Raw genomic sequence first — 13,965 nt, 5'->3', positions numbered from 1 at the left:
CATAGCTTCTTAAGCAGAGTATTACTCAATACTTTTCATGGTCAATCACCTAATGAGTGTGAAATGGGGCCGTTTCTAGGAGAATGAATGCAAGGCTATATTCTCTAAGTTCACTCATGAAAGCCAGGAATAGTTTAGGGCCACAATGAACACAATAGAGAACTAAGTTCTACGAGAAAATGAAGCTGCGTTATGCGTGTTGTCTCGGTCTACATAAAACACCGGTTGGTTCAAGACATCATGTTCACCTTCTGGTAAAGTAAACCCGACAGATATTAACTATGAGTGGTTCAAGGCTTAAAAATGCCACCAACTCAAACACAGTGAATTTTCGCAAACACTTTCGATAAGTATGTCTAGTCTAGTCAGGATTAGAATAAGTATAGTTTTTAGAGTCTATCGAGTCTGCATTTAGTCTGCATATGTTTAGAATCATTTCTATTCATGTGGGGGATTGTTGGACCTAAATTATTAAGCCCAATTGGCTAAAATAATAAAAGGTAATAGTGAAGAGAAATGGGCCTACGGGAGATTAAAAAAGCCTTTGGCTTTAATGAATGAAAATGGGAACATCCCACATCGGCTATGAGGAACAAAACAGAGGAGTATAAATAAGTCTTAAGCACATGAGGGTGTAAACGGCTTCAGAAGAGAGGATGGCTCCCCACGCGCGCGCCGCCGCCGCCGTCCGGCCGGCTCGGCTCGGCTCGGCGTGGGCTTGGGCTTGGGCTTGGGCGGAGGGCTTTTGGCCCGATAAGAACTATTCTTTTTGGACCAAGTTAAGCTCAACGTTTTGCCATTTATTTCGGGAAAAAAACAGCATACAATTTTATTTGAAACAACAAGTAGTTTGTCTAAAAAAATAAAAACGTCATACATGTTATTCTCTCGAAAATTTTAAACGAGATAAGAGAGAGTCTTGAGGAAGAAGTTTCGGAACTCAACTTCCCTCGATCTCCGCGAGATTCTCACCCACGTGCAGCAGCTGTTGCGGGAAGTGGGTCGTCTCCGTCTCTTTAAATATCGTCTCTCCTCTTCCTTCATTTCTCAACTTTTACCGTATCAAAATCCAATAGCAAAAATCCCTCTGCGTAAGTCTATTTTGCGAGAGTGTTTCGTAGAGTTTATAGTTCGATAGGGCGATCACGAGTGAGGCGTGATTCGTCTGCCATGGTTTTATCCTGGGACTCTATATTCGTACAGTTCCGTCTCACTAACGGAGCGAATATTTTGAGTTAAGGAAAGATATCATATCTCGACTCCATGTCTCTTTGCGAATACGATTTCTTATCGTTCTTGTATTCGTCTTTACATTCGTATATTTCCTTAACATCGTTTCTTATTTTATCTTTATGTCAGTCCGGTTTTCCGGCTTTTACAAAAATATCTCAACTTCTTAGTTTAACTTTATTTATAATGCAACTTATAACCTATGCTTTTATAACACTATTAGCTTTTGCATTCAGCTTTAGTGTTTTGTTAAAACTAAAACATTCTCAGAACGTGATATATTATTATGTTTTAAACCTCATGTTTAGGCTCTTTTTTAAAACAAAAAATTGAATTAGTCACAAGGAAAACAATGATCAATACAAAATCGTGTCCTTACAAAAACCGCGAAATGCCACAAAACTTCCGTTGCTAAACTAGTCACAATAAACCACAAACCTGATCAGGGCCGTGCCTGACATCCCATGGGCCCCAAGCACAAAACACTAATATTACCATGTTACAATCAACTAATGAGAAATTAAAATCTATTCTTATCTTACATCGAGGAAGAATCGAACTTCTCACCTTTAAAACTACAAAATGCTGCTGTAGCCAACAGATCTAGGGAAGAACTAGTCAAGCTATTGGCCCTTTAAATACTTATTTTACCTAAGGCCCCAAGCATATGCTTGACTTGCCTCCATTCAGGTACGGCCCTGAACCTAATCCAGTATCTACTAGGGGGAGGCGCAACGCGAGTATTTACTTTTTTTACATATATTTGATATTTGGCTTGCCTTGAACGAGTAATGAATTTTTGGACTTGTACTTGACTTGTCGGAAACAAGTACTTGTTATTTCGAATACTTGTCCAAAAATATGTTACTTGTGAGTTACTTGTCTTGTTCGATTACTTACTACTTACAAGTACTTATTAATTATTTAGATATATTTCCAAGTTCTTAAGAATTACTTGATAGATAATATTCTATGAGAGAAAGTTATAAAAGTTTGTTTTATTTACTCGACATAGTAAACACATGCATGTAAGTTATTTTAAATAAAATATTTGCACTTAATATGAAAAGAAGAAGAAACTTAATACATATATTTCGATATGAAATTATTGTTTACTTTCTTACAAGTATGTTTATGGCTTATGGTTTTTATGGATATATCTAAAATACCCGATATAATAAGAATCATTATTTTTTTGGGAAAATTTTTCGGATTTGCCATTGGCTTAAGGGTTAGCTAGACATCCTTCATTAGAAGTTGAAGATTTCACATGAGAACCAACAAAAGATATCACATGAATTAGATATGTCCGACTGAAGAGAGGAGAAACCTTGAAATATTTACGCTGGGAGACACAACTTGAGTTTCCAATATCACTAAGAGACACATTGTGTCTATGGGACACTTTATCATATTAGATTTACCAAGATAATCTCCAACTAAGAGAGAGGTGTCTCTCGTTAGCCAATCCAATTAACCAAACCGATATAATTTTTTTACCTTTTTAAAAAGAAATAAAACATTTCTTCTTCTAATAACCTTATCTCTTCCCCTATATTCACAAAATCTATTATCGTTTAAAGACTCACCGTTGAGAGATAAACCCTAATTTATTTATCTCCCGACATCTTCTAGATCCAGAAATCGAACTCCGAAATTGAACTCAAATCTAACTTTTCCACTGTCGACGTTTTCCTGATTCCTGTTTATCGTTCCCCGAATCTCAATATCTGTTTCGCCATCTCAGAGTTTCGATCTCTGTTTCTAAACCTCGAATCTCTGTTACTTTCCGCCTCCGTTGATTAACAGACAAACTCCACATGGAAGGTTAATCCCCTTTCTCCCTCTCGACATATTTTTGATTTCTATTTCTCCATCAGACAACTCTCTGTGTTCTCTACAGCCGCCTGTTCTTTTCCGCTTGTTTGTTCTACGCCGCGGCAGTTTCAGTTGCGAGCTCTGGTGAGGAAAGGATGTTCGACTGCGAGCTCTCATGAAGTGGAAGAGGAAGCCGGTGGATAACCGCATGTAACATGTCTATTTGAGGTGTACACTTTGTTTGTGTGGATATTGTGGATTGGGAATCTGTAGATGTCGATGTCGGGGATATGTGAGGTGTGAATGTGACTGCTGTGGACAGAGGATGTGTGGATGTGATGGGTGTGGACGACAGTTGTGTGAATATGGTGGCTGTGGACATGAGAGTTCGGGGGGGGGGGGGAGGTCAAGTGCGCCGTGGTCAGATAAGAGGTGGTCAGATGCGATATGGATAACCAAGAAGATCCCACATGCGTCTTCCATGTTCTGGGTATTTACGAGATTCATATAAGATGATAGTTTTTGCATTTTGTAAACGTTTGTACTTTTTTTTGTATGATACAATCAGATTTTGTTTAAATACTTTTTGTTTAGAAACCAAAAAAAAGATCTATTAGTGAAAAAGTTAAACCCGTTAAACTAAATTAACAAAACTTCAAACCCATACAGCCGAACAGCCGACATAAAATGCTCCCTACATCCCAGTGAGATTTCACTCCACTTACACAACATGGCGCTTCATAATGCAAACACTCTTTCACCGACTTTTTTTTTTTCTCAGGTCCCACTTCAGCCGGAGGAACAAGAATCACTTGGAAGTCACTCCCCTATCATTTGGCCAATATGCCGCACAACACTACCTCCACCCAGACCAAAGCCTACAAGATCACACTGGCACCGTCGCCAACATTGGCATCCATTCACAGACTGACCACCAAAGCCTTGACCACAACACTCCCGACCACAACAACACTCCCCCTAACCACGAGAGTCCCATCCACAACACATCCATCACCACAACAATCACACTAACCACGAGAGTCCTATCCACAACACACCTGAGAACCCTAATTCGAACATCCACAAGCCTTGACCACAACACACCACGAGAGTCCCATCCATCTGCATTTAAGGCAAGAAACAACCAAAATCACAACTTCATAAAAGACAGGATCGAACAAAATCTTAACAAAATCAACACATACCTTTGCTTGACCAGATTCAGTAGAGAGCTAAAGCGAACTCTCCTCACTTTCTCTTTCACCTTAGATCTCAACACAAAACAAATCTCTGGCGAAAATTCATGCCATCCTCTGCTTTCACCAATGTCCTTTCCTTATTAATTGCACCAAGCCCACTCCTAGAACTCTAGCTTCTCCGCAGCCATTAGATCTTTTCTTTTTTAAAACTTTAGATCTTTAAGGCTTGATCCTACGACCAAGAACAATTCACTTTCTCCCATATACCTACTTTTTTGTTTGCATACTTTATCATTAATTGCAACTCAAAGAAAACTTAGTTATTCTAGTTACAGCTCACTAACCAAATCGTTTCTTCCTTGAAGGGAACATACTTCTCTTTACACTAAAAGCAAGGGTAATTATGTACATAAAAGGATAGCTGTATGGAAAATGTGTCCCAACTACAGAAGGTGTCTCTCAATTTTAAACAAAGTCATATTGTGTTTTTGTATGTAACTCTCTCAGAAACCTTTGGTCACTGTGTCGTGTTTGTGCAATTCAGAGAGTATCATTATTTTAAGATTATCATCTATCATTTGGATTTTCACACGTGATGCTTATGATTACAGATATGTTGTTCTAAAAAATTAAAAAACAAAAAATTGTTACTATAGTGTCACACATATATTAATATATGTGAAGAATAAGAGAAATGGATTAAAACGTTAAATATATATATAGGTTCAGTTATGTTTGAATATTCATTCGGTTTCGGATATCCAATCTCTCTAATTCAATATTCGTCTGGATATTTTTATATTTTGGTTCAGGAATTTTCACTCAGGTTTAGATTCGAATTTCGGATGCGGGTAAAATGCCTAGGCTTAATTTTAGTCATAATATAAATCGTATCCAGAACGTGACTATTTTGGTCACAAACTATCACAGTCAATTTTGGTTACGACTGTATAAACACAATATTTTTTATAGCTTTTCGTGTCTATGGTGTCTCATAGTCACAAAAAATGTCTTTGGTCACGAAATAGTCCATGTTTATACATCATTTTTCTACTAGTGAACGTAAACCATTTATTTATTTTGTAGCCATCCTCGTTTTTCTCTTTTCTTTCTTTTTTTCTTTCTCTATCCATTGTCTCCTCCCATATCTCTCGTTATGTAGTTTCAAAGTGGATATTACCACAAAGGAAAAGAGATCAGTAGGCCAAAAAATCAGGAGCTTGAATAAAAGTGTAGAAGCTCGCGATAATTTTTTACAATTGCTCAACATAAATGCATAAATTGTCTTGAGAACAATCTTCTTAGATTTATCAATTGCATATTTGTTTATTTTTTTTCTTGATTCATAGCCTAATTTCTACTCCGAGTGCACGTAAATGCATTATTCTTTCAACGTTTATCAAAACTGGCATTATCACTATTAGGGTATCCGCAGTGGAGAGCTGTTGAGAAGTTTATCAACTAATAAAGATCAATAAAAAATAGGAAAGTGAAGAGAAAGAGAGAGAGAGTACACATGTGGATGAAAGAAACGAGAAACAATTCTTTAAAAAAGTACTTTCTCAAAGGCTAAAGAGACTGCACTAAGACCACCCGCATCGGGGGTTTATGAGGGAGTCATGGGCTCGGTATCATAGGGCTTTTCGATTAAAAAAAATAAATAAATGGGTTTCAACCCGTGAACCGGGTCTTCCAAGTGAGCCCGTATGATACGGGGTCATGCCACGCGGCGCAGAGGGAGTGGCTACGCGATCTCGCGTGTTGAGTGAGAAAAAAAGGGTATCGCGTGAAAGATCCCATTTTCTCTTCTCTCTTCGAAATCTAGGGTTTCTCTGTCTCTGAGGCGATTTCGTGTCGGAGTCCAGAGCCGGAGCTTTTCTCGATCAATTCGTCGTCGGAGTCACTCGTAAACGCTCTCAGGTGAGTCTCAATCACTCCGGGACGAGATAGCTTCGATTTGATCTCGAGAGGTTTCTAGGTTAAGGATGTCGATTTGGGGGTTTCATCTTAGGGTTGTAAATCGAGAAGGGGGTTTCGATTTCTTGGTTAAAATCGACATACGGTTTCCTTTTAGGGTTCGTTTATCGTGGATTTCATTTCGATTTGGGGGTTTCGTGTAAGGGTTTGAAATCTAAAAGGGGGTTTTAATTTCTTCGTTTAAATCAACATACAGATTTCTTTTATAGTTCGTTCATCGTGGATTTGAATTGGATTTGGGGGTTTTTAGTTAGTCTTTCAAATTTTTTTTTTTTGTTTCTCGGTTGCTTCTGTTCTAATTATTTGTTTTCCTGATACAGATGGATCCCGAAGCAGAGATAAGAGACACAAAGAGAAGAAAGGAGCACATCGATATGCTTTCAATCGTGTGTGATTCAGAACACGGGATTCCGACGAGGTGTCCCTGCGGTGGGAGTATAATTCACGAGGTTCGTGGGAAGGAGGAATACGACACTCTCCCCGGCAAGCGTTTCTTCACCTGCATAAACTACGAGGTATAAAACGGGTTCTTGTCTTTTAAATTATGTCTTCTGTTTTTGTCTGTTAATTAACAATCTGATATAGTTTATGTGTTGTTACCAAGGCTGATGGTTTTCATTATCGTCAGCCTTGGGTCATTGGTGTGCAGGAGCATATCGAACGGCTCACAAGTCGTGTGGAGGAGGTGGAGGCGGTGATCAAGTGGCTGCCGGAAGTGAATAATAAGATCAAGAGTCTGGAGGTAATCTGACTTCCCACTTATGAATTTTGTTTTGTAATTTTTTTCTTATCTTTTATACAGTGACTAACACCATCTCATTGTCATTTCCTTGAACAGGCAGAGGTAAAAGCCCTCACTGTGGAGGTTGATAGGCTCACTGGGAAGGTTTATAACCTGACCGTGCAAGTGGATCACTTGGAGAAATGCTGCTTCGACTGAAAACACAAAGGTAACCACACTATCCCTAGAGTTGTTGCCTAATAATGAATTTGAACTTGAACTAGAGTAGGTTAGAGTAGTAGTAGAATTTAAACTTGAACTGAACCAAAACTGAAGTAGTTGTGTAGTTAAGTAGTTAAGTTAAGTGTAATCAATTTTTGAATGGTCTGTGTGAACTTGTATTTAAACTTCAACTGAACCAGAACTAAATTTAAACTTGAAATAATTAATTTGAAAACCTGATTTGATGTTTATTGAATGGTCTGTGTGAAGTAGTTGTGTAGTTAAGTTAAGTGTCATCAATTTTTAGTGGTTAGAAGGTGTTTACTTCCTTGTACTTGCAAACCCAAAAGTAGTTTAAAAACCTAGCTAATCGACATCTTAAAACATAAACGAAAACTTAAAAACTTCAATACTCAACCAAAATGGATCCTTTTCCCCTAAACTCTCCCGGCTTTGTTAACCTGCTTACTTCCCAGACCCCTCAGCCAATAGAAATAGGATCTTCTGAGGTTCCTAAACCTCCGGAAAGGAGGAAGTGGACAACCAAAGAAGATTTGGTGTTGATCAGTGCTTGGTTGAACACCAGCAAGGATCCAATAACCAGTAATGAACAGAAGCTAGGAGCATTTTGGAAGAGAATAGAGGAGTACCTGAATGCTAGCCCTCTGCTCGTTGGCTCTATTCCTAGGGAGTGGAGTCAGTGTAAGCAGAGGTGGGGAAGGATTAATGAGCAGGTGTGTAAGTTCGTGGGATGTCATGAAGCTGCTCTGAAGGAGCAGGCGAGTGGACATAATGAGAATGATGTCATGAAGGTAGCTCATGACATCTTCTTTAATGACTACAAATCCAAGTTCATTCTTGAACATTGTTGGAGGGAGCTTCGGTTTGATCAAAAATGGAGATCACACAGTCTGACATCAAATGGTGCAAAGGAGAAAAGGAAGGAAACTGCGGATGAGGTGGGTCGCGAGGAAGATGTTAGACCTCCCGGAGTCAAGGCTAGCAAAGCAGCAAAACGCAAGAAGCATGGCAATGAAGCAGCGTTTGATCAGATCGAAACCATTCTAGCAGCCAAGAATATTTTATCCAAACAGAAAATACTTGATAGGTTGCTAGGCAAAAACGCTGATACACTTACAGATCAAGAGCTTGCTCTAAAAAACAAACTCATATCTGAATTGCTTTAAGTTGGTGAGTGGTTATTTTTTTTGAAATTTACAGTTGGTTGCTAGGAAATGCAGTGTATGATGTTTGTGTTTTAATCTTTTCCTTGATGTATATTGATATTGTAACTGTTGTGCTTTGTAGGTCACGGGTTCAAAGAGGAGGATGCGTGGATGGTTGCAGGTCTCTGTTTCTTTATGTATCAAATCAAGTCACGGGTGGTAATGTAGTAGTAGGTGGTTGTAGTGGTAGGGTATGTAAGATGGAATCACGGGAGAGTGTAGTTTTTTTCAACTTTCTACACTCGTTTTATGTATCAAATCATGGGCATGTCCCCACGGCTTTACTTTTGTACTCACGGGTGTATGTACCCACATGCTACTTGCTTCAATGTTTTTCTATATAAATGACTATGTGTTTCATTCATGCATTTTATCAAAACTATCTTACCATCTCGTAATCTTACCATCAGCCATACTTTTATCAAAACTAGAATGACCATCTCGTAATCTCACCTACCAACACCACTACGAGAATCACCAACCAACACCACGAGAATCACAACAACAATCAAACAAGAATCACCAATCAACACAAGGAATCAACTCTACTACTACTCAACCCCACGGATCATCTCTACCATTCAACAAAGGTAAGTTGAAAACCAAAAATTCTTAGTAAAGTTATAACCCAAAAAAAAAAAGATTCAAGAGAAATATATTGATTTATATTTTAAATGATAATATTTACTAAGTTTAAGACCAAAATAATAAAAAAAAAAACTAAGGTTAAAACCCAAAATAAAATTGAAGAGATTCAAGAGAAATATATTGATTTATATTTTAAATGATAATATTTACTAAGTTTAAGACCAAAATAAAATTGAAGAGATTCAAGAGAAATATATTGATTTATAATTTTAATGAAAAACTTTACTAAGGTGAAAACCAAAATAATATTAAACAAAAAATAAGGTTAAAACCCAAAATAAAAGTTTAATAAAAAATTCGTCCATATTGCCTTTTGTAGGAAAAATATTACAATAAATATCATCAACAATGTCTTCCTCATCAAGTGATGAAGCGGATGAAGTTTTTGATGAATTGGTCGATGAAGTAGTTGATAATTTCATCGATACAATAATTGATGGTCAAACCAACAAACCAAAGAGGCGAGCTTATATTGAAAGAGATCGAGAACTAGGACACATTCGACTATGCAACGACTATTTCAGTAATAATCCAACGTACACAGAAGATATGTTTAGGCGGCGGTTTCGAATGAACAAGCCATTGTTCCTTCGCATTGTCGACCGTCTAAGTACTGAAGTTCCGTACTTTCAGCAAAGAAGAGATGCTACCGGAAGGAACGGGCTATCTCCACTTCAAAAGTGTACGGCAGCGATACGTATGCTCGCATATGGTCAGTCAGGAGATACGTATGACGAATATCTCCGGATGGCTGACAGTACATCACGTTTATGTTTGGCAAAATTCACTGATGCAATAATACAATTGTTTGGGGATGAGTATCTACGAACACCTACAGCCGAGGATCTTCAGCGATTACTCGATATTGGAGAGGTACGGGGATTTCCGGGGATGATAGGCTCCATCGACTGTATGCACTGGGAGTGGAAAAACTGCCCAACAGCTTGGAAAGGTCAGTTCACACGTGGTTCGGGAAAGCCGACAATTGTCTTAGAAGCCGTGGCATCACAAGATCTTTGGATTTGGCACGCTTTTTTCGGCTTACCAGGTACCCTAAACGATATCAATGTTCTTGATCGGTCTCCAGTTTTTGATGACATCTTACATGGTCGAGCCCCTAAAGTGAAGTTCAAGGTCAACAACCACACTTATCGTATGGCGTACTACCTTACCGACGGCATTTATCCTCCATGGGCAACATTTATCCAATCCATCCCACTTCCTCAAGGTCGTAAAGCACAGAAATTTGCAGAAATGCAAGAATCCGCCAGAAAAGATGTCGAACGGGCTTTTGGAGTATTGCAATCGAGGTTTGCAATTGTTAGGAACCCAGCTCTACAATGGGACAAGGAAAGGATAGGAAAAGTAATGATAGCTTGTGTCATATTGCACAATATGATAGTAGAGGATGAACGAGACGGATACGCTCCAATTGATACATCTGAGTTTGAGACAGGACAGTCTAGCAGAAGTTCGGAGGCGAGAAGCAGGGATAGTGTTAATGTCACCCCTGATATGTTAGCCATGCGGAGAGAAGTTCGAGATGGCGACAAGCATCATCGTTTGAAAGCTGATTTAGTGGAAAATATTTGGCAAATGTTTGGTGATGAAGATGAATAAATAAGTTATGTATGTTAGAAAAATTTCTCATTTATGTAATGTATTTTTAATGTAATGAATAAAATGTTTTCATAATTTTAATAATATGTTTTAATATTTTATTCATCTTTTCTGAATATTTTAATTTTTTTTTTTAAATTAATATTATTATTTTATTCTTATGAACTCCTTCTTCGGGTTCACTAATGCAGAAAACAGCATATCCGAGTTCATAACTGTACATGGGCCCACGAAAATATAATAAAAAATGTTGGTGAACCCCAAAGAGGGGTTCACCAATGCTCATGCTCTAACACTTGTCCTATAATTATTGGTTTAGTTGTTTTTTAGATATTTTATAATTCAGTTATTATTATTTTGTTTGTCTAAGAAGTTTTTGACCATCTTTCACCACTAAAGATGCTCTAAGTTTTTGACCATCTTTCACCACTAATTCAGTTACATTACATGTGTTCGGGTTAGGCCCGGTCCATGGCAAAAGCAAAGGAAGCGACCGCTTAGGGCTCAAAACACTTTGGGCTTGACTTTTAATTTTTTTTAGGTTAAATTTTTAAAATAATGGAGTAGACCTACCCTGGTTCGGGTGGCTTCATATGAATCTCTGTTACATATTGAAGATATTGGTTTAGTTTATGGTAATTCACTAGCGCTAATGGAAGTATCGATATATTCACAAAACTAAATGTCTATTGGTAGAAGTGTTACCAAATTATTAAACAATTAATTTGTCACGTGTTTTGTCGAAAAGAACGTCCCATTTGTCATTTATTATTATTTAAAAGAAAGAAATCAGCTTTCCATTATTATTTCACGTCCTTGCAAAAATTAAAACTTATTTAAGATCGTAAACAACCATTGATTCCAGACAGAAGAATACTGACTGAGTAACAATGGCAGCAACATTCATCCTTGACTTTAAAAACTGTTTCATCTTTATCATCCTTTGCCTCTTTTCATTTCTCTTTTACTATTTCTTCTTCAAGGCACCAAATAACTCAGAAGGCTGTGATCATCTGCCACCCCAGCCCTCCGTCTCTTCCAATCATCGGCCATCTTCACCTTCTCTTCTCTCTTCTACTCCACAAATCTTTACAGAAACTATCCTCCAAGTACGGACCTATCCTCTATCTTCGTATCTTCAATGTCCCCATAGTCCTTGTCTCCTCTGCCTCAATAGCCTATGAGATCTTCAGGGCGCAAGACATGAACGTTTCCACTCGAACCTTCCCAACGAACGAAGGGTCTCTTTTCTTTGGATCTTCCAACTTCACTACTGCTCCGTATGGAGACTACTGGAAATTCATAAACAAGCTCATCACCACCAAGCTCCTTGGACCTCAGGCTCTCGAGAGGTCACGAGGCGTCCGTGCGGATGAGGTAAATCGGTTTTACTTGGATCTTGTAGACAAGGCGGTGAAGAAGGAGAGCGTTGAGACTGCCGAGGAAGCTATGAAGCTAATAAGCAACAACATGTGCAAGATGCTTATGGGGAAGAGTCTTTCAGAGTACGATGAGTCAGAGAGAGTGAGGGGCTTACTGACTGAAACAGATGTCTTGCTTAAAAAGTTTTTCCTGGCGGCCATCTTGCGCAAACCGCTTGCGAAGCTCGGGATCTCACTTTTCAAAAAGGACTTTGAGAGTATTACCCGCAGGTACGACGAGGTGTTAGAGAAGATTATTGTCGAGTATGAAGAGAGGCAGAAGGATTATAATCAAAGTAGTGAGATGTTGGACGTACTATTATTGGAAGCTTGTTAAGGTAAAAAAGCAAGGCATAATAATAAGATCACTAGGAACCATATCAAGTCCTTGTTCGTGGTAAATGTTCCTTCCTCTGATTATATTATGTATATTATATTAATAAAAAAAAAAAAAACAGTCCAGTACGTACCATTGGTTGTTCCTGTCTAAAGAATGTATGCTTCTACAGGATCTTTTCGTCGCAGGCACGGAGACCTCAACGCTCAATATTCAGTGGACCATGGCAGAGATTTTCAACAACCCAAAGGTTCTTGAGAGATTGAGAGAAGAAATTGATTTGGTTGTAGGGAAAACAAGGTTGATTCAAGAAACAGATCTAGCTAACATGCCTTATTTGCAAGCTGTCGTTAAGGAAGCACTGAGATTGCACCCACCAGGACCTCTTGTGATAAGGACCTTCAGTGACGGGTGTAAGGTTGGAGGCTTTGATGTACTGGAGAAGACAACACTTCTAGTTAACAGCTATGCTGTAATGAGAGATCCATATTTATGGGAAGACCCTGAGGAGTTTAAGCCTGAGAGGTTTTTACCAGCTTCTCCAAGATCAGGTGGTCAAGAAGACGAGATAAAAGATGAAGTCCTAAAATACATTCCTTTCGGAAGCGGAAGGAGAGGCTGTCCTGGATCAAACCTAGCTTATCTTTCTGCAGGAACCGCGGTTGGAGTGATGGTGCAGTGTTTTGATTGGAAAATCGAAGGAGGTAAGGTTAACATGGAAGAGGTTCGTGGAACAATGACGATGGCTATGGCTCATCCCCTTAAGTGCACTCCTCTTCTTCGATATCCAAACCCTTTACCTTCCCTTGTGTAGATTTCCAGTCTGTGCGCTAGCTCGAGATTTTACTCTTATATAAGGACAATGTGTGTGTATGCATGTCATTCTTGGTTTATGCCTAATAATTTCTTTCGTGTAAGATTCTGTTCACGGGTTTTATATAAAATGAAGGTTACAATATAGATACTGTCAACTTTGTCCAAGCCCAGCCATTATAATTTGGCATCTAAACCTCAATTTTTTTGAGAATATATGTATAAAATACATTGTTTTTTTTGTAAGAGTTAATATACAGTATCAAACACTTCTGCCTCTATACAATATTTAGTGTTTGGTGCCCAGAGTCAATTTCTTTTTTTTTTTTTTTTTCTAGAAGCTGTTTTCTAGATAGAGTTGTTTACATAATTGATCATTTTTCTCTCTCCATCCCTCTCTCTCAAAAGCGACTAGCAAGGCGATCCTCCGTTTGGCTCCGGCACCAGAGAACTCTTCTCAAAACTTCAAATATATTTGAGGTTTATCATCAGAGCAACTCGTCCTCAAAATCTTATTTTGAATTCCATCTTTAAAATGGAATTACTTGTTGGGAACCGCTCTTCGGCTACTTGTTTATTTTTCCGCTGCTTGTTTTCTTTTCACTCAATCATTAAGAACAAACAAATAGCATAAGTTTAATATTCTACAAAAAAAAATCCCTTTAAACCAAACAAAAGATGTGAATAAAATAAGCTCTATTGCTTTTAGAAATCGTCAAGAATCCAAACAAAG

General features: G+C 38.2%; 3 protein-coding genes and 1 pseudogene across 4 annotated transcripts; all 4 read left to right on the top strand.

The window, feature by feature from the left end:
* Positions 1-5,834: 5,834 nt before the first annotated feature.
* LOC125577903 lies at positions 5,835-8,761 on the top strand. Of its 2 annotated transcripts, XM_048740004.1 has the most exons (5): positions 5,835-6,167; positions 6,545-6,739; positions 6,829-6,966; positions 7,063-7,174; positions 8,476-8,761. In XM_048740004.1, the coding sequence occupies exons 2-4, from the start codon at positions 6,545-6,547 to the stop codon at positions 7,162-7,164; spliced, it is 435 nt and encodes a 144-aa protein (XP_048595961.1). In that variant the 5' UTR covers positions 5,835-6,167; the 3' UTR covers positions 7,165-7,174; positions 8,476-8,761. The 2 variants fall into 2 exon arrangements, with proteins under 2 accessions (XP_048595961.1, XP_048595962.1); XM_048740005.1 differs by lacking the exon at positions 5,835-6,167 and having other exon boundaries at positions 6,392-6,739.
* On the top strand, positions 7,590-8,354 carry LOC106428901 (glutathione S-transferase T3-like). Its single transcript, XM_013869654.2, has one exon. It carries the CDS (start codon positions 7,590-7,592, stop codon positions 8,352-8,354), a length of 765 nt encoding a protein of 254 aa, XP_013725108.2.
* A 628-nt stretch (positions 8,762-9,389) lies between the features above and the next one.
* On the top strand, positions 9,390-10,657 carry LOC111201791. Its single transcript, XM_048740346.1, has 3 exons — positions 9,390-9,993; positions 10,090-10,558; positions 10,654-10,657. Exons 1-3 carry the CDS (start codon positions 9,390-9,392, stop codon positions 10,655-10,657), a joined length of 1,077 nt encoding a protein of 358 aa, XP_048596303.1.
* Positions 10,658-11,511: 854 nt separating this feature from the next.
* Positions 11,512-13,377, top strand: LOC125577902 (annotated as a pseudogene).
* Positions 13,378-13,965: the final 588 nt, after the last annotated feature.

Source organism: Brassica napus, chromosome A9 (assembly GCF_020379485.1).
Source record: "Brassica napus cultivar Da-Ae chromosome A9, Da-Ae, whole genome shotgun sequence".
NCBI classification, from domain to species: Eukaryota; Viridiplantae; Streptophyta; class Magnoliopsida; order Brassicales; family Brassicaceae; genus Brassica; species Brassica napus.
This window is presented reverse-complemented; position numbering and strand designations above follow the sequence as displayed.